This window comes from Larimichthys crocea, chromosome XVII (genome assembly GCF_000972845.2).
Source record: "Larimichthys crocea isolate SSNF chromosome XVII, L_crocea_2.0, whole genome shotgun sequence".
NCBI classification, from domain to species: Eukaryota; Metazoa; Chordata; class Actinopteri; family Sciaenidae; genus Larimichthys; species Larimichthys crocea.
The window spans coordinates 8,490,334-8,508,926 of NC_040027.1; the positions used below are offsets into that span (position 1 = coordinate 8,490,334).

At 46.7% G+C, this 18,593-nt stretch overlaps 1 protein-coding gene across 2 annotated transcripts in view; it reads right to left on the reverse strand.

The window, feature by feature from the left end:
- Nucleotides 1-17,561, reverse strand: part of syde2 (synapse defective 1, Rho GTPase, homolog 2 (C. elegans)) — a 38,545-nt gene extending 20,984 nt beyond the window's left edge. The window contains exons 1-3 of one of the 2 annotated variants that reach the window (XM_019272917.2): nt 15,237-17,561; nt 7,778-8,079; nt 7,267-7,678 (exon numbers count right to left, since the gene is read on the reverse strand). In XM_019272917.2, coding sequence (XP_019128462.2) covers nt 7,267-7,678; nt 7,778-8,079; nt 15,237-17,310 — 2,788 coding nt within the window. In that variant the 5' untranslated portion in view covers nt 17,311-17,561. The remainder of the gene's footprint in view (nt 1-7,266; nt 7,679-7,777; nt 8,080-15,236) is intronic. The other variant, XM_019272918.2, reaches the window with a different exon arrangement.
- Nucleotides 17,562-18,593: the final 1,032 nt, after the last annotated feature.

An 18,593-nucleotide genomic window follows, 5' to 3' on the forward strand; every position in this document is an offset into this window, starting at 1 on the left:
GGGCAGGAGCAGGGCAGGGTGTAGCCGGGCAGATGGGGGACAAAGGCGCCCCTTGTCCAGGCACTCAGAGGTCTGGATGGTCGACTGGAAGGCTGGCAGGCTAGCTGGTGAATGTACAAATGATCACGGCTGTTCTCTCACATTCCTCACCAAACCATGTTTAGCCTCCTTTCCCCGCTGGCTGAGTAGCTTTCCCTGTCACGGCTTCCTGCCAATAATAGACACAGAGGCGCTCTGAGAAGGGAAAACATGGGTGGAGGGCACTGGAGGTGCAAACTCACCAAACAACATCTGGGGCGGGGTCGGTTACACAGAGAGCTCTGGTCAGGTCTAAAACAAGGTTTGCAGGAGTGAAAGTCCTCGTTTAAGCTGAACTTATTTTGTACTGAGACTTCAGCAGAACTTTACACATCCTGTACAAACATTTACACTTAAAGAAGCTGTAAGTAACAAAAGAGGACGTCATTGTTCATGTACAGAAATGAATTAAACTGGAAATTATTCATTAATGTGTCAGGGTCAGCCAGTTATTATCATTACAAGCATTCACTGGAATTGTATCCTGTTGATAACCGTCCGACAGACTCTTTTCAAAATTCAGTGACTCAGAGTTCACACATGTTAACGGTTTTAACAGGAGCGTTGCATAACAGAGGAATGCAGGTCACTGCTTTGAACATAAACTGCAGAAAATTGGGGGATTATGGTCGGATGGAGTTTGAAATTGGTGCCAATGCAACACACACACAAAAAATAAAAAATGCAATTTAAGTTTGCGTGATATGAACTTTGAAGTTTAACAAAACATGTGGAACTGCTGAAAGAATCAGCGTCAAATAATCAAACAAAATATCTGCCAAGAAGACGTGAACAAACAGTACGATCGAGCATCGTATAATCAAACATGAGCACAGACTGTATAAAACATGGATGTAGTCTGTAAGTGTGATGGCTTCAGACGTCTCCGTCTTGGCAGCTCGGGTTAATCCAAAAATTGGCAAATGGGCTCCTAATCCTGCATAACTTTAAGCTTCAATATCATTTGAACAGGTGAGTTGTATAAAAAAATTCACCCTCAGTACAGTGGGGAAACTGTTTTTTGTACCAGGCTGTAAACATGTTTTAACACAGGGACTTAAATACTTGAAATATACAGAGTAATATGAGAATACTATCATTAATAATATGATGAATATGTCAATCACAGTGCCGGGCCAAGCAACTTTCTTCATTGTTCTGCTGTTGTTCCAATTATTAGATAATCAATGAACTGAGGCAGCGTCCAGCAGCTCTGCCTGTGACAATGTGAATGACTGTTGCTTCACACACACACACACACACACACACATACACACACACACACATACACACACACACACACAGCTGTGTCCTCTGCAGGCTTTGGCCTTGTGGCCAGGAGAGTAACGCGACACCTCGCTAGCTGAGGTTCAGGGGCAACGGTTTGACACCCAACCCTCCAGGGCCATGCCCCCCAGGGTCAAAGGGCAAAAGGTCTGCATTTCTCTGGGTGACACCCGAGCCGGGTAACTGTGTCCACCCACCCCCCCCGACACTTAAACACGCACTCAACATATTACTTTGACACAAAGAGAGAGTGCATGTAAATATGCACGCATACACACACATGCCCTCCGTGACCCTGCAGCCCTCCTCAGGCACCCGGCCACCGACACCTCTTAACAAAGCCCTGGAATTTACGACGAGGGCTTTTCACAGGCGCTGGCACCAGACAGGTGCAGGAGGAGGGTGTGTGCGGAGGGACGACCCGATCATTATCAAATATGTGCTTGTTATACGTCTCTGCAATCCTCCGGCTGGAGCCAAACTGTCACTCGAGACAATAGTCGGGATAATGTAAGATATCCTAATAATATTACAATAATGTGAGAATGTGCATGAGCATATTCTGATAAGCCTTTGAGCAGGACAATAATGCGCTGTCCCTGATTACCCCGTGTCCGCCAAATGTGTGTGTTGAGTGTAACAACAGAAAGGAGCAGGGTGCGCTGACAAACAAGGGGAGTGTAAATAAGCCGGTGAATGGCATACTTGTCCTGTAGTTTCTTCACTCGGTAACCGAGGGCCGGGCTCTGAGCTGCTTCCTCTCCTTTTTGGCTCTAAATCATTTGGTGTTGGAAGGCCTTTCAGGGGCCGCAGGAGCCCGGGCCATTTCATTACAATGGTTACAAAACCCCTGCTAATATATCCAAGCATGCAGGCCTTCTCACTAGCACAACATGGCCCCCTGCCAAAGCAGGCCTCATGTAACCTAGCTCGCCTACCACTGCAGGCATTCCTGCTCCGCTGTAACTCAACCGACGAGAGCGGCTGCTAATTCTAGACGGGCTTCAGCCACAGCGGCCTCGCTGCACTGCCAAGGTCCAAACAACACGGCACTAACCCTCTACATGACGAGTGCTGACCGACATTTACTGAGAATACTGCGATCTGAATTTAATGATTGATTGGAGTTTTTACAGTGAAGCAATTAAATTCCTTCCAAGTCGCAATAAAGTAATAACGTTATATCAATAAAAATAAACGGCTTGCTTCATCACACAGAACGAGTGAGTCGAAAATAATTCAACACATTTTGAACATTGAAGGTTTTCTACAGCGTTTCATTGTGGGGGACGAACGAAGAGCACTGCTGCCATCTTCAAGAAAAGTCCCCAGCAGCAGCTGATATCACTGCCTAGTCCAGCAGCAGTCAGCCCAGCTCGGCGTCTGTCTTTCAGCCTTTTATTTCACCAAGCTCTCACCAACCACTAAAAGTCAGTCCCACATTTACTCTTGTCCGGCCGCCCAGCTCCGGTTCTACCACGACACCAGTGCCCCTCCCTGTCAACATTTACCCACACCCCAGTCGTGAAAACTTTCTCCTCTTCCCAGTGGTCTAAATTCCCCGTGGTAAACACTAACACTCCCCCTGGTGCTCCCCAGTTAGCCCGGCTAACAAACTGAGCTAACAGCAGCTAACAGCGGCTACAGCTGTCAGCAGGTTACTTCACTGTCCATCATAAACTCTGTAAATCACAGAGAGTTGAGGCGGAGCAGCCGGAGGACATCAGAGGGAAAACCAGAAAACATTTCCTCCATAAAATATGATCCAGTTTCACCAGAATCAGTGAAATAGTTGCTGCTGTGTGACTTAGTGCCGTAAAGCGTTACGTACTTCTCCCGACCCGGAGCCCAAAGTTACATAGTGTGAGAACAGACGTACGAATGACAGAGACACCGTTCACCTGATCACAGGTCAGTGTGGATCAACAGGAGTTAAACTCTGTTAGTTTATGAGAGGAAAGTTACAAAACGGGGTTTTAAATCCATGACATGAATTTTAAAAATCAGCAAAACTGTAAAATAAACATGATTTATGGTTTAGAAACACACATTAATGTTGTCTGTCAATGCTTCATAAAAGCTTTTATCAAAACAGCAGAATAGGGAACACTGTAGCAAAGCAAACCTCAATGAACACATCTGTTTGTTGGTTGTAACATCGTTGTTACCACCACAGCGAGTTGTATCTTTACCGCATCTACTGTATGTGTGTACTGTGTGTCTGGGACACCACATGGTCGGTTGCCTCGCCACATTTCTGTAAATGCACCCACGCCTCTTCTTTTGGAAATAATGTCCTCTGATGTAAGTCAGAGCACAGCCACGGAGTTCAACTCGACTATTTTAGTCTCATCTTTTGTGTCTTCTGTTTGAGATTCTTCAGAAATATGAAGCCCAAACAGACTCCACTTTATCTGCAGGGCTAAAAAAAAAAAAAGTGACAGGCCTCTCGTTGATTGAGCACGAATAAGAGCGTCTGGTGAATTAATGAAGCAGTGCAGATGTAGAAGACTCTCTGCAACTATAGCTTTCCTCTGTTCGGCTGGCTGGTTCTTTTTCCCTCACCGGATACACTCCAGACTCCTCGTGTGCTGCCTATTGACTGACTTTTTGTCCATCTGAATGCTCTACTTGTATGGAGAATAATGATTGATGGACTTTGGGGGGTGGTGAGCATGGTGTGTTCCCAATCTCTTGTTCCCTTTAGCGCCTGTTTGGGGAATCTGACTTGGCCGGAGCACAGGATGGGATCAGAGCTATTTCTGGGGGTTGTTTTGGTCACGCTGGCTGCTGTGTTTGAGAATTGGCCCCAGCTGCTAAAGTTACATGAGAGTTCAAGCCTCTGAGTTGAAACCTGGAATCTAATCTTGGGCCAACGATTGCATGGTCGGGTCTGGAGGAAGTCAACAACTCAGAAGAGCAACACGGTGAGAGAAGAACTTCAAAACCCCTGAGCAGATTCTTTATCTTGGCGCTAAATGTGAAGTTTTCTTGCACACATAACTGTTTCTTTCTGGTCTGTCTGAAGAAAACGGTTCTGGTCCATGTTCTGAGGAGTATCTGTGCATAAATGTAAATGCATAATCCTTCCTTCGTTGGTCATGCATGCTTTGGGGGTCATAATAGTTTAGTTGGTAAAGAACCTTGACAAAACGGATAAAACCTTTTGTGGCAATGTGTGTCAATAAATAGCAATAAATGGCCTCAAGTGATGTCACTTGAGTCTGCGTTGTTGAGGCTGCGAGTTTGAAAACAAAAAAAACTCCAGGTGTGTGGAGAAAGACGTGATCTTACCCGACCTCTCAATCTCTGGACACAAATCTCCACATGGGCAAGTTCATTGTGGGTAATGTAGGCGCCGTATTTTGACTAACTGACCAACCAGTTTCAAGAGTTTGCTAATCGGAGACTGAAAAGTGGGAAAATACATTTAAACGCGCTAAAACTGAATAGGACGGTATTATAGATGGTTAGTAATAATGCAAAACACTGGCATGGTAAGTAATCAATTACTTTTTGAGTCATCCAAACATAATAACACTGTGAAAGATACTGGCCTGAAGACATTGATTTGTTTTCCTTATAGAGTCATTATCCACAAGCCAGAGCTTGGCGAAGCCTCCTTCTGGTCAATAACTCTCCAACCGCTGCAGATCTTTTTATGCACTACAGGACGATAACAATCATTTTTAAAGAGACACAGAAAACTGTTGAGCAGACAGCTCATCAACTTTTTCAGTGTATACGAGGACATAAAGTTCAAGTTTATCTGACAAACCAGAGGAAAATACACAAAAAGTTTTCATATAAATCTTTTTTCTAAGTATCCATGTCATCCAAACAGGCACAGTTTGACTGGAGTGGAGAAACGAGACCCTGAATGCACCATCCTCCAACCCTCCCAACCAATGTGAGAGGACTGCAGTGTCATTCTGCTGCAGCCGATACAAACCGAGTTAACAGCAACACACACACACACACACACACACACACACACACACACAGCAGTTTCTGGAGGCTTCTAACTAAAAAGGTGAAGTAATATTTTACCCTCCTGCACCCACAACACAGGCGCAGACACACAAACAACCAGTGACGAGTGTTTCCTCTTTGATGACACGTAGCCGGGCTTGTTGCAGTGAAGTGTGGGACGGCGACGCCAAACCCACAGGAATCAATTGCAAAGTCAACAAGCAGCAGCAGCAGAGAGGTGTGTGTGTGTGTGTGTGTGTGTGTGTGTGTGTGTGTGTGTGTGCAGTTCCGGAGCGAGATGGAAAAGAAACAAAAAAAAAAAACACACTTCTGCTCCTGCTTCTCATTTTCACTGCAACCAGTGGGAGCACCAGTTAAAGCCACACTATCACAGACCTGCTACTTAAGGCGCTCCCATTAAACAGAATCCTGTTACAGGAGGATGTCAACGAGGCGCAGGTAACAGCTCCTGGGCTCAGAGGGAGATTTGTTCTCTGTTTAAAGTGCTGAACGGGCAACATCAGCTTCCAAATATGTCCACTCATCTGCTTACCCAGCACCAAAGGCTCTAATTACGCCGGCAAATTTCATCTGGACTGCAAAGCTATCAAAAGGAGCAGGCAGAAATAGCCTAAATTTAATTAGCTCTGTGCGCCGTGATTAGTGACTTTCCTTGGCCGGTACACAGAGACTCATTTGGGACTGGTTTAATCCTAATCCTGCAGGAGAGTCTCTCAGGACGGAGATTTTTTTGCTGAGCCACACGTGATGTGAGAGACAGCCAGGAGTTTGACACCAGCCAATGAGATTTAAGGAGTTTATCAGCCGCCAATCAAACCCGCGTCCTTGTCTCGGACAGATTTGTTTTAAGACTCTCCCCTCTTTACATGCACTGCTTGTTTTGTGGTTTTCTACTTTTAAAATCGTCGTATTTCAGGATGAAAAAAGTTATTTCAAGCCTTCATTCCTGCAGTAAAACCGTGGCTGTGAACACTAATGCTCCAGTATTAGATTTCGCCTACCTCGCTTTGTGCTCCTACAAACTAGAAACGGCGTATTATTGCGTGCCACAGAAAAGTGTTGTCAAAAGTTGTAATTATAGGCTCAGCTCAAGATGTGCCAATTGGTTGAAACTACCATGTTGCCACATCAGAGAGAACAAAAAAGTCGGAAGTTAGAAAAAAAAACACACCCGAGCTTATTAAGAGACAGGGAGCCGTGTGCTGGCTGTCATCATCATGCCCTCGCTGCAGACGGGAGTTGTTAACAAAAGTGCACGAGTAAATATAAAGTGCAGAGAGCGCGCTGCAATCAGTGATTCTCCATAAACTCTGCAGGTCATGAGTCATGAGTAAGCTTTCAAGGCGAGAGGACGTTTATTCGACTGAGCGTCTGTGTGAGACGTAAGTGGATATTCTTTCCTCTGAGGAATGCCGGTGCTGAGCTGCTCCTGGTTAACGTCTGTCTGAGTTTAACTAATGAGGGACGCTGATATGGAGTCATGTGATTAGACCTGTCTGCTCCCATCAAACAGAAGAGAAGAAGAAAATAACTAAGCTCGGATTTTAAACCCAGAAAAACACAAACGTTAACTTGTGAGACTTGACCGTACACCAACAGTTCCCACCATGAGCAGGCGCCCGGTGACGGTGGCAAGGAAAAGCTTCAATATCTAAGTCGCTATATGATCTTAGACTTTATATATTTCTGAGTACTTGCAGTCTGCTGATCCTTTAATTGGGAACATTTCCAACAATAGCTGTAATTAGCGCTAAAGAAGTGCACAACCGCAAAAATCTGCCGAGGGTGACTGGCTGAGAGACAAAACAACAGGAGATAATTGGCCCTCAAGCATCAGCCCAGAGAAACGTGAGTGCATAAAGGAGAAGTTGAGGAAGGGAAGTAGGACAGAGAGGAGGTGTGTCTTACCTGTAGCTCGGCTGGTGGAAGGCCCCCCCTCCTCCTGAGGTTTGCACGCGAGCATCTGTCTGTGCAGATGTAGAGCGTCTGTGGAATGTACAGCATTCCCCTGACTCCCATCTACTGAGCCACCGCCGCCGCCGCCACCGCTGAGGCTTTCCCCAAGCACCTCCGGCCCGCCGCCGCCACCACCCCCCAGGTTCCTGCCACAATGACCCACATCGGCTCCCCTGCTGGGCCTCCTCTGGAGCTCCACTCGAGGGGGAACCAGCAGCCGGATGGAGGGTCGGTGAGACGTCTCCGGTTCTTCGTCCTCTGGGATGGGGTTGTACCAGATTTCTCCTTCGTCGTCTGCGTCGTTCTCCTCGGCTGGGTCCACGCTCCGAGGGTGAGGGGACACCTTGGACTGACCGACGTTGACCTAAAGACAGACGTTTTCAGTTCAACTGTGAGGAAGACGAGCTAAGCACCATTTCCAAAACCTTGAACCTTTCCTCAAATGTCATTCTTCAAGGCCTACCTGAAGCAGGTGCAGGCGGCCCGGCCGGTTTGGGGCTCCACCCGAGGGTCTCAGGTGGTCTGGAGAGGGGCTGGGAGGAGGTGGCGGTTGATGGGAGCCCTGGTTGCCCTCCTCCTCAGCTCCCAGCATTCCCTGCAGCTCGTCCTTGGCGCAGTGACTCTTCCCGAGGGAGCTCTGCTGCAGCCAGTTGCGCTTCTTGGAGACGGTGATGGTGGTGAGCGGCGGCCGCCACAACGTGGACTCGGCGGCCCTGCCCACCTCCCGGCCGTTAGCGCAGGGGGTTTGGACATTCTCAATGAAAGCTGACGGAGCGATGGGAAGAGAAAGAGCATCAGAGTTAACAACTTCACGCCTTTAGACACGAGAAACTAATTTGATTGGCATTAAAAATCATTGAGCTGAAGTGAAAGACTGGATCTGGTGTTTAATCTCAGTCTGTTCATGTCCTGTCAAGAAAACATCTGTATCAAGAAACCACAGGCGAGGAAACGCTGAATAACACCATTAGGTTTTATGGCCTCTCATCCTGTCTCATATTCTCGTCTCTGCCTTTTAAAGTCATCCAAAACAAAGAGCCACGTCTTCGCTCGGTCTCATTCCATCGTGATATGCTTTGTCTTTACGACCAAACTTTCAATCACACCACCACATTCACCTCCTCCCGTCCGTCGCCTTTTCTCCTCGGTGACGCTTCGGGAATATGTGCGGGCTTTGAATTCAAAAGAGATCACAGGGGAAGATGGAGGGATTTAACACATATCTTCCATCACAGCGACTTGGAAATAATAAAAAAAAGAAACCTCTGGCATTACAGCTGTGAAAATAGAGCAGAGAGGGGAGGGAGCGAGAAGTGTGTGTGAAGGGGTCGGCGATAAGTAGAGCCGGCGGCGATGAAAAAGGACAAATAATGGGAATAGTGACGTGGTGCCTTCATGTGCCAAAGGAATCACTGAAAGAGTGCGATGATGCGTTCGAGGACAGATAGTAAGAAGCTGCGAATCATCTGATGTGCTTTTTATGCGTTGATGAGCAGATGCAGCCGGAGAAAAACAACCTTCGAGCACAAGTGTGTGTGTGTGTGTGTGTGTGTGTGTGTGTGTGTGTGTGTGACGGGGAGGGCAGGGTCTTGCTCCAACATGTACAGCAGGCTCGTGTAAAGACTGTTTTGATCCTCGGCAGCTCGCAGACGAGCCCCCTCCGCATGCTATAATGACAACTTCTCCTTTCCTCAAGGAAACGCGTTTTCACGCACGCCAGGTGAACATCCAGAAAATTATAGACTGGAGGGGAATATTATTTTCACTTTGCAAAAAATCGAAATCTTAACATCACTATGTGCCACCGTGCTATTAAAAAAAAAAAAGTGTGAATCCGTGACGGGGCTGCAGAGACAGAGAGCAGCCCAACAGAAGAGAAGAACTCATATGATTTCAAATGACATAACTTGATTGAGAGCAAAGAATTTTTATATTTAGTTTTATTGACAAAGCCCCGAGAGCAGCACAGAGAGAGCCGAGGCCTCACTCTGCTCCCCTGTGATCTACAAGGCAACTTTATGAACCCAAATGTTGACTCGCAATAAATGTTTCCATCTCAGAAATCCAATAAAGTTCCTCTCGCCACAACAAAACAAGTCTTGAACTTTATTCCTTTGCTCGCTGCTCGAGTTTTTTCCTCCCCCCCAAAACCATGATCCAAAAGAAAAAGAAAAATATATTGGGATGAAATTCTGTTAGGGATGCCGTTTGTCTGTGTTCCAGCTGATTATATAAAGTGTGTATGAAACAGCTTTCAGTGGCGAGAACACACTCTGTAAAGCACGTCTTTAAAACTTTCTGCTCGAGGTAAAGAAGGTGTCGTGCCAGAAACGTGTTTGTGTGACCTGAGCACGGCGGCGGCGGCGTGTTTGCATTAGCCTGGATTACAGCTGCTGATGCTCAGTAGCTTTTACCATGTGCCAACCACCACATACAGCATGTTTCTGCTGATATACTCAGTCCAATGACTCCAGGCTCGAGCTGGCAGGCTATAATAATCTGGTTTGTTTTCAACCGGAGTAACCCTTTAAAGTCTACAAACAGTAGTTTTACTGAGAGGAAATGTACAGAAAAGTACATTATGACAAAGATACATCCAGAACAACAGGCTCTTCAGCCTATAATTGCTATTTAGCATAAGAGAATGATAATTCAAAGGAGGGTTAACTGCACTGGATTTAAAGTTGACTCAAAGACTACAAATGAAGCTGGAAAGCAACATTTAGGAGGCAGAGACCATCAGAAATGAACCGTCACACACGATTTTAAGATGATTTTAAAAAGATTTTAAGCGCCGCTCCTCGGCCGCCAACGTTCGATCTGGTAACGCGAGACCAAAGTGAGGTGAGACGGGCTGTGCGCTGAGCTGTTGTCAGCGTGCCATCTTCTTTAAGGGGTCTTTCATAACTTGGAAGAGGAAGCGTGTTCCGACACGAGCAGCATTCCAGACCACAGCTCCAGATTTACAGCCGCGTCTCCTTCCACTGTCACACTGACTTCACAGCAGCAGCAGGACAACTGCTCCGTGCTCAATGAGCGAGGTTTGAGCCATTTGAACCGGTGTCATGTATCAAACCATCACAACAACAACAACAACAACAACAACAGCAGCCTCTGGCTCCTCTCGCCGCCTCACATCAGCACATCAGTATCCCGCCTCCTTTAAACTCCCGTTTGATGTGAAAAGCTACTTATGAATCCAGCAGACAGTTTTTGTGCTGCAGATGAAAAACAGATAGTGGAATCTCCGAGTCTGCTTCCCATAAAAACAAACTTTAAACTATGTTTTTTTTATGAGATAAGCCGTGTGTGAAGGTGGTGAACACACACACACACACACACACACACACACACACACACACACACAAAAACAAATCTTGAAGCAAAGAGGAAGTTTTAAGAGACAGAAGTTAAGTTTGCTTCCCAACAATGAAACAGCGACTTGATTAATCTGCATCTATCTTTAGAACTGACTAAATATTGAAGAGTTGTTGAAGATTTGCTGCTTTTCTTTGTCTTATGTGAGAGTAAATGTACAATTCTGGAGAAAGCAAAGGTGAAGACATCGTCTTGGGTTTAGAGACACAGCGATCACGATATTCTGACATTTTTTAAAAGGTCAAACAACTAATCTGATTAATGGCTAATGAAAATCATGGGCTTTTTTTTTTTTAGCTGCAGTGCTGATCTCAAGTGAAAATCAGCAGAATATCTGCTGACAAAGACAAAAGCTTCTTTCGTCTTTGGTTGTTATTCGGCCTGAGAGGCCATAAACACGATGTAACGGACCGAATGCAGTCTGCGATGACATGAAGATGATGCGTTCAGGGCACGGAAAGCTCACACCCCTGACCTGAAGGTAACAGATGGCCGGAGCACATAATACAAGGGTGCAGGAAAATAAAGAGAAAAGCAAAGAGAGGTGGAGGTGGAGGTGGAGGTGGAGGTGGGAGGAGCACTCTGGGTTTGTCTGAGGTGCAAACCTATAAAGAAAAACGCGTTTCCTGGATGTGCTGGTGTGAACCTGACGGTAAACCCGATTATATTCACATCGGGATTTTCTGAAGGGCCGCTCTATGACAAAACACTTGATCCACTTTCCCATCGGCTCCTCTCTTCTTTATTTGAAGAATTCCTCTTTTGATAAGTGCAAAACACACACCGGCTACTTTCTCCTCCTCCGTACAGACGACACTTTGTTGTGTACAGAGTTTCTAACCCCCCCCCCTTCCTCGTCCTCTTTCGCTGTGTGCCATACATTCCTGTTGACGCTCATTCATGTGCTAATGAGGATTCTCAGCATAGATTTTTCCTTTTTTACGCCGATGCAGAGCCGCGATGGTCCAAGGTTGCATCACATGTCAACACTTGCATCCCTGTTGAGGCGTCCTGGCAGCGCAGTCCTGCTAAATGCAAATGCCACTTCCTCCTCAATATGTTGGCATGAAACCCAAATTCCTTTCAACGCTGCAGCTTTTTCTGTCCTGTCCTTTATTGTGTCTGATTTTTTTTTTTAAACTGATGAAATCTGCTTCAGGGGACGGACTGTAATCTAAAAAAAGGCCCATGGACTCACGGTGTGACCCAATTAGGTCCAGGACACTTGTAAAAGTAAGACAAGTCATTGAAAGGCCCTTCAACAACCCTCTGTAGGAGGAAATGCAGCCACCTGACAAACACAATCCAGTTTAATTTTACTGATAATCATTTAAAACAAGTTGCTGGTGTTTGCCACATTCTCGTTGCAGACATGTGACTCATGCATCTCATAAACCACCCTGGTATGAACTCTCAAGTTTCTCCTCCATCACCTGATCTGTGTTTAGAGCTACCATCCTCCATAAATTTGTCCAAGTCCAGACACAGCAGACAAGACGAACGACTGTACCTGCACAATCAGCCGTGTGTGTGTGTTTTTACGCGAAGGACTCTGTAACAAGTTTTCTGGCACGGTGCGGTAAAGCAGACGCCGCCACATCGTTCTGACATGACCTGACAGCAGTAAAGGAGGATTGCGTTACACCTGCGCTCGTCTCAGTGCGGAGCAGCTTCGAATCTACTGAGCAAGCAAGAATTAATGTAATCAAAATGTTGAGCAACACTGCAGAGCGGTGCGTCCAATCCCGACGCATCTTTGATTTAGACTTGATTTATTTTTTAAAGGAAAGGTTCAACACTTTATGTAATATGCCTCATGAAGCCAGCAACCGATTACGTCCACCTGAGGCTGGCTCCAGAAGTGAGTCAGTCTCCATAAGTCCCCATGTTCATGTGTTCATGTTCACATGTTTACAGCCTGGTACAAAAAACAGTTTTTGATGAACAAATGCCGTCACAAGCGGCTTGTTTGAGCAACCAGGAGCTGAGCGAACTTGTGGGTGACGTCCATGGTTGTAGTCTCTCTCTCTCTCATCCTAGGTTCCTGTCTACGTCTTCACTGTCTATCGAATAAAGACAAGAAACTCAAAAACACCAACTATAATCACTAAAATAAAAAGACTTTATAGCAAACTTAAGAGACAGATATGAGAGTGGGATAAATCTTCGCTTTTTAAAATAAACTATTCTTTTCAAATATTTTTGGAGGAGATACAAAAAGCTATTTCACTTTCTTTTTTTTTAAACTCACTGCTGTTCAGTCCCAAAGCGGTCAGTCATTCTCGACATGCAAACAGGGTATGATTTTCCTCTTAGCTCGAACCGCAGGACTAAAAAGAAAAAGAAGAAATAAAGCGAAAGAGACAATCTGCCTCCCAGGAGTGGATCCCGTACTCCTCTGTTTGTGGTGTCTAAGGCTCGGTCTCAACATCAGCTTTGACTGACACACCACTCCTGAGTTCAGGTCTGGCCAAAAAACACGATGCCTGGATACCGCCAGCCTGCCTGCCAGCCTGCGAGCCACAACACAACAAAACTATAAATCCTCCGGCTGCAAACACGAGCATAAATGTACACAGCGGAGATGTGCATATGCATGTTTGCGTGCACGACACGTTTACATACGAGGACTGAGAGTGAGAACTGTGGGTAATAACCCACATGATTCTTTTACACAGTAATTAAAAGACAAGTCAGGACAGAAATAAATTAACTCTGTTTAATTAAGCCAATATTTCGTCCGATGACTTCATAGTGCGGTTTAATTTCCAAGTATCACTCAGGGGGGGAGGAACAAGACTATTTCTAAATATATATATATGAAAAAATTTGCATAAATCCAGAGTAGATCCACAAACTCAATGAAGAGTTTCAAGCCAAGACAAGCAATTCACTGCAGCTTCTGAGAGCGTTGGCATTTCTTTTTCTTTTTTTTTTTAATGGCTCTTTGTGAGGCGCTGAGAGGCCCACAGGGGCAAGATAAGCCCAGTGCTGACCTTAATAAATACTTAATCGCCCTTCATTTTGTTCATTCGTGGTGGGGAATTAAGTGACACAACGCAAACAAAGTTAAACAACAGGAATGGCATCCTAAATATTCAATCCAAAGTCTCTTTAAAATGCAAGTTACCATGGAGCTGTCCCAGAGCAAACGACTGGGGAGGAAGGCGACATGACAGCCCAACCCCCCCTTCTATACTCTCACACACACACACACACACACACACACACACACACACACACAAACCACCACCACAGAGAGAGAGAGAGAGAGTAACTGCAGTGGCTTCTCTTACTCTTGGATTCCTCTGGCCACAGCTGTGGAAAAGTTCAGTGTGGACAGTGAGGGGGAAAATTGAACAAAACGAGGGAAAATATGAGAATAGAGGCTAAAGAGAAAAGTAACATCAAGAAGTCTTTATTCGAGCTAAAAGGTGGAAAGAGGCCGAGATGTAAAAAAAAAAAAAGTGAACAGTCAACAGCGTCTGGAAGTCAAACACTGAGGCCTTTCCGCTCAGCCGGCCTCGGAGATCACACTCTATTTCGAGCAGAACAGCGCACTGACAAGTCAACAAGAGCCTGTGCACATGGCGGGTCATCTGTTTACTCTGGAAAACACTGTCAGGAGACACACACACACACACACACACACAAAACTATGAGCTTAAGGATAAAGACAAAGCGAGGACATTTCCAAACTGTGCAACAAATGTCAATACAAAGTTTTTTCCACACAGGCAGTTTCCGAATCCTATGATTGACCTGGCTAAGTGCCTCGTTTGCAGTCAAATCAGGTCACCGCCACGGACGAAGTGCAATTCATTCGGTGCAAGCTGTGCAGCCGTGCAGCCGTGCATGAAACACGGTGAAAAGGTGACTGAATCTATATGAAATGTAAAGTCAGCATCAATGAGCCGGTAAATGAACCTCGTGGGGAGGTTATTTAGTCAAATGCATGTTTTCTGAGGTCAAGAGCGAGCTTTGAGTGGATGAGGAGTATTTAAGAGTCCCAAGGAAGACCAGAACAAACAAACAAACACTGGCATTTTAAATGTTGGTTTCATGATACAGATGTTTTCCAGCTTTGGTACCCACATCACAAACAGAACATCAATGCATGGTGCAGAAAATCATTTGTACATAATCAAAAGTCACACACACACACCCCACCACCAACACCAACACAAACACCACTGTAACTAGCACAGGAGAGTGAGTTAGTTGTTACTGATCTACACTGTGAGTGTGATCCGACCTACGACCTTGATGTGCGATTAATTCAGGGTTAAGAATGCACCTAAATTAGTGTGAAGGACAGAACCCGCCACCGGTTAAAAAAAAGGGGGAAAGCAAAGAGGTCTGAGGTGTCTCGTCCCTTTGCTTTGCATCCAAAGAAGAGGAGGAGTGCAGGGTGGACCGCCACCAGACGGAGGTTACTATGAGTGGAGGAGGATGACAATAATCAGACGGGAGGAAGGAGGGTGGAGAGGTCTCTGATTTAGAGGATCCACGGGAGCTGAGGCCACTCCGTGTAGCCTCCCTACCTGGCTGCTGCTGCTGCTGCTGCTGCTGCTGTCGTGATGACTTCATTGTAGGAGACTTGGCCTTGACAGATTTAGCCTGAGGACAGACCTGGTCCTGGCTTTGGCCTCTGCCCCGGGGCAGAGACGAGCCCTCGATGCGTTGCTTCATCTCAGAAGACAACAAACGCCCCTTGTGCATCCACTCTTGCATCTTGTTGACGGTGACGCCGTGGCCCTTGTTGACCGAGTTGCCCCCCTGAGCTCGGACTTCGGTCAGCTCCTGCTTGTTGTCGTGACCCTGATGCGTCGACGGCTCGGCGTTGCTGTCCGAGGAACCTGTGAGGCTGTTGACCGAGCTGCTGCTCTCATTGAGCTGCCCGCCGCGGTCTTCATCACCACCAACATCCTGTAGCAGCTCATCGCTGCTGATGGCTTCTGAAAGCTCACCCACTCCTGTGACTTCACCCTGTTTTGTCTCTGTGGCACCTTTCTCCAAACTGACTTCAGGACCCTGAACTCCAGGATCCCGAATGCAGAGAAAGGGTCCACATGGATACCTGATCGCTCCGTCACTAGCAGAGCGCAGCAGTGTGGGTCTTAACTTGGTCAAGGACAGGTTGAGCATACTCTTACTATTCAGCCTGCCTTTGAGGCCTGACTCAAGGTTCCCACTGAGGCAAAGCAGGAGCGAGTCAGTGTCAGACACCTGCTGTGGGCTGTGGTCGCCTCCCGAGGACCACGAGTCGCTGTCCATGTTTTTGGCGGACAGCCTGGAGCACAGACTGTCCCTGGAGTGGCTGCTGCAGGAGGAGGTGGCCTGCTGTTCGGTCAAACCACCGCTCAGCTGCTGGACATCCAGGTTGATGTCATTCATAGCGTTGATCAGAAGGTAGTACGCTTCCTTCAGCTGGTTCCTCAGCCTGTCGGTCTCCTGGGCACTGTTACTGTCCTCAAGCTGTCCTCTGTCCTGACCCGCTTGTGGCTCTGCCACCTCTGCTCTGTCACCATCACTTTTAGCTCGGATGGTTTCATAAAAAGGCAGAATCTCGTTATCATAATAATCCTCATCTTCACTATCTAAGGTGTATCCAAGCGAGGCCTCTGTGGCGCACAGGGATGCCATGTTGATGTCGCAGATTTCTAACTCTGTGGGGAAGAAGGTCGGGCTCTGCAGAGTCCCTGCAGTCCCTCTCGTGTCTCCTGCATACTCGGGCTCATAACTCTCAACATTTCGGATTAAAATGTTTTCCTCCGCGTTCCTTGACGCACGGTTTGGACACATGAGTGCCGCGCAAAGTGGCGAGTCTGTCTTCAAAGTTTGGCTGTTGTCAAAAGTCCAGTTGGCGTTGTGTTCATGGACAGTCACTACAGTGGCTGCCATGTGCCGGGAGGGTCCTCTGTCTCCGGGCTCGGTCCCATCACTATCAGCGGTGGCAGTGGTGGTGGTGGTGGTGACCCGGCCCTCTGCTGGTTTTTCTACCCGTGCTCGGTACAAAACGTGATTTGAATTGTCCCCAAACCCGATTGAATCCCCGACGCTGCACTGCCGCGGGACCGAGACGAAGTGTTTTCTCTGGGCATGCGGTCCTCCAAGCTTGACCCCCTGCGTTAACGCGATTTTGCCACCGGATCCACCGGGCCCCTGGTGGCTCCTGTCTCCCTCCCTCACCGCGTGTCCCTCATACAGCGCGTCTCTTTGAAGCGAGACCCCCAGGAGCTCCTCATTAACCCAAACCCTGCCCCCGCTGCTCCTCCGCTCCTGGGGACCTCGTCGTGCGCCTGCCACCAACTCCGCTGCGCGGCCGCGGCTCTCCCGGACTATCACAACCCCCCCGCCGGTTTGCACCATCGCCCCGTCAACACAATTCTCGTACGTGCTCATTCTCTCTGCCGTGCAATCCAGACCCGTGAGCAAAACTACCGGGCGAGCCTCGCCGGAGTCTCGCGTTCGCGTTTGCAAAACTTTTTCTTTACCTTCTCGGCCCCCATGCGCCGCAGCAGCCGCAGAGCCGTATCCACCTCCGACCGTCGCTCCTTTCTTGGATTTCTTCCCCCGGAGTTTCGCTAGTAAAGTCCTCCGCAGAGGATCAGCCATTCCTTTCCCTTCTCCCCCCTCAACCCCCTTTTTTTTCTTTTTTTTGGTTAATTCCTCCCGGTTTCTTCCAGCGCGCTGGCTCCAGAAGGAAAGGACCGAGTGGGTGCTCCTCGATCGCCGCGGTCAAAGCTCGCCGGGCCGGACGAGCTCCTCTCCATTCTCCGCTGTCACCTCCGCTCTGTCGCCTCACTCACTTGCCTCTCTCTGCCTAAACTGCACCACCTCTCCCTCCCTCCCTCCCTCTCTGCTCCATACAAACACACTTTGCCCTCCCCTCTCCGTCTCTCCCTTCCTTTCTCTCTAGCGCCTCACCTCACCTCCTCCTCATGTCTGCAGCTCACAGATTTTGGGAAAATGTTCCTGGCTGGAACCTGCACATGCATTATTCAGCTTCTGTGAAAGTGCAGAATGAAATGTTTGACTTAAAGGTCCAGTGTGTCAGGAGGTTTGGAGGCATTATTGGCCTCCATAATAATAATAATAATTACTAGTTTACAATCAGGTCTGCAGCTGTAAAAGTTGTTGATCACTTGAGCAGCTACTGAATTGACTAACTACTTATATTTACAGCAAAGTTTATTGAGTTCCATGTTAAATAAACCAACAAACAGATAAATAAATGAAATATTGACGTGATCTTGCTGAAAAATTCAAGAACTATATTGCTGAAGGACGATGAACAATGGCCACAACCTGGCAGCTGGAAAGCTGATTTTATTTATAGCTGATAAACTTAAAGCCAGTGACACCTCATGAACCATTGTGAAGCAAAGGAGGACACTGAAATGATATCAAAAGAAATAAACAGATCAATCTATAAGTCTGTGTATCTCGTTAATGTAAATGCAGGACAATGAATATTCGATTAGACGATTAATCAATTAGCTGATGAATAGAAAATAGAAACAGCAGCTATTTTATTAATAGATGAATCATTTTTTTACACTTTCTGGTTTGAAGATTTGCTGCTTTTCTCAGTTTTACATCATCGTACATTGAATATCTTTATAAAAACATAAAAATACTCCAATATCAGTAAAAAATAAAGTTTTTTTCCTTGCTCATGGTGGGAACTGTTGGGTTTCTAATGTGGAACGTGTCATGAGATAACTTCTTTTATGATTTGGTGCTATATAAAAATGTAAATAAAAGTACAAAACATCAGAAAAATGTACTTCAAGTATCAAAGTACAGTGTAGTAACATCTTAAAGTACAAATGCAGATAAAGCGTGAGGCTTCAGACACCGTCACCATGCTTCCTCTTTAGTAACTCAGGTGTGTA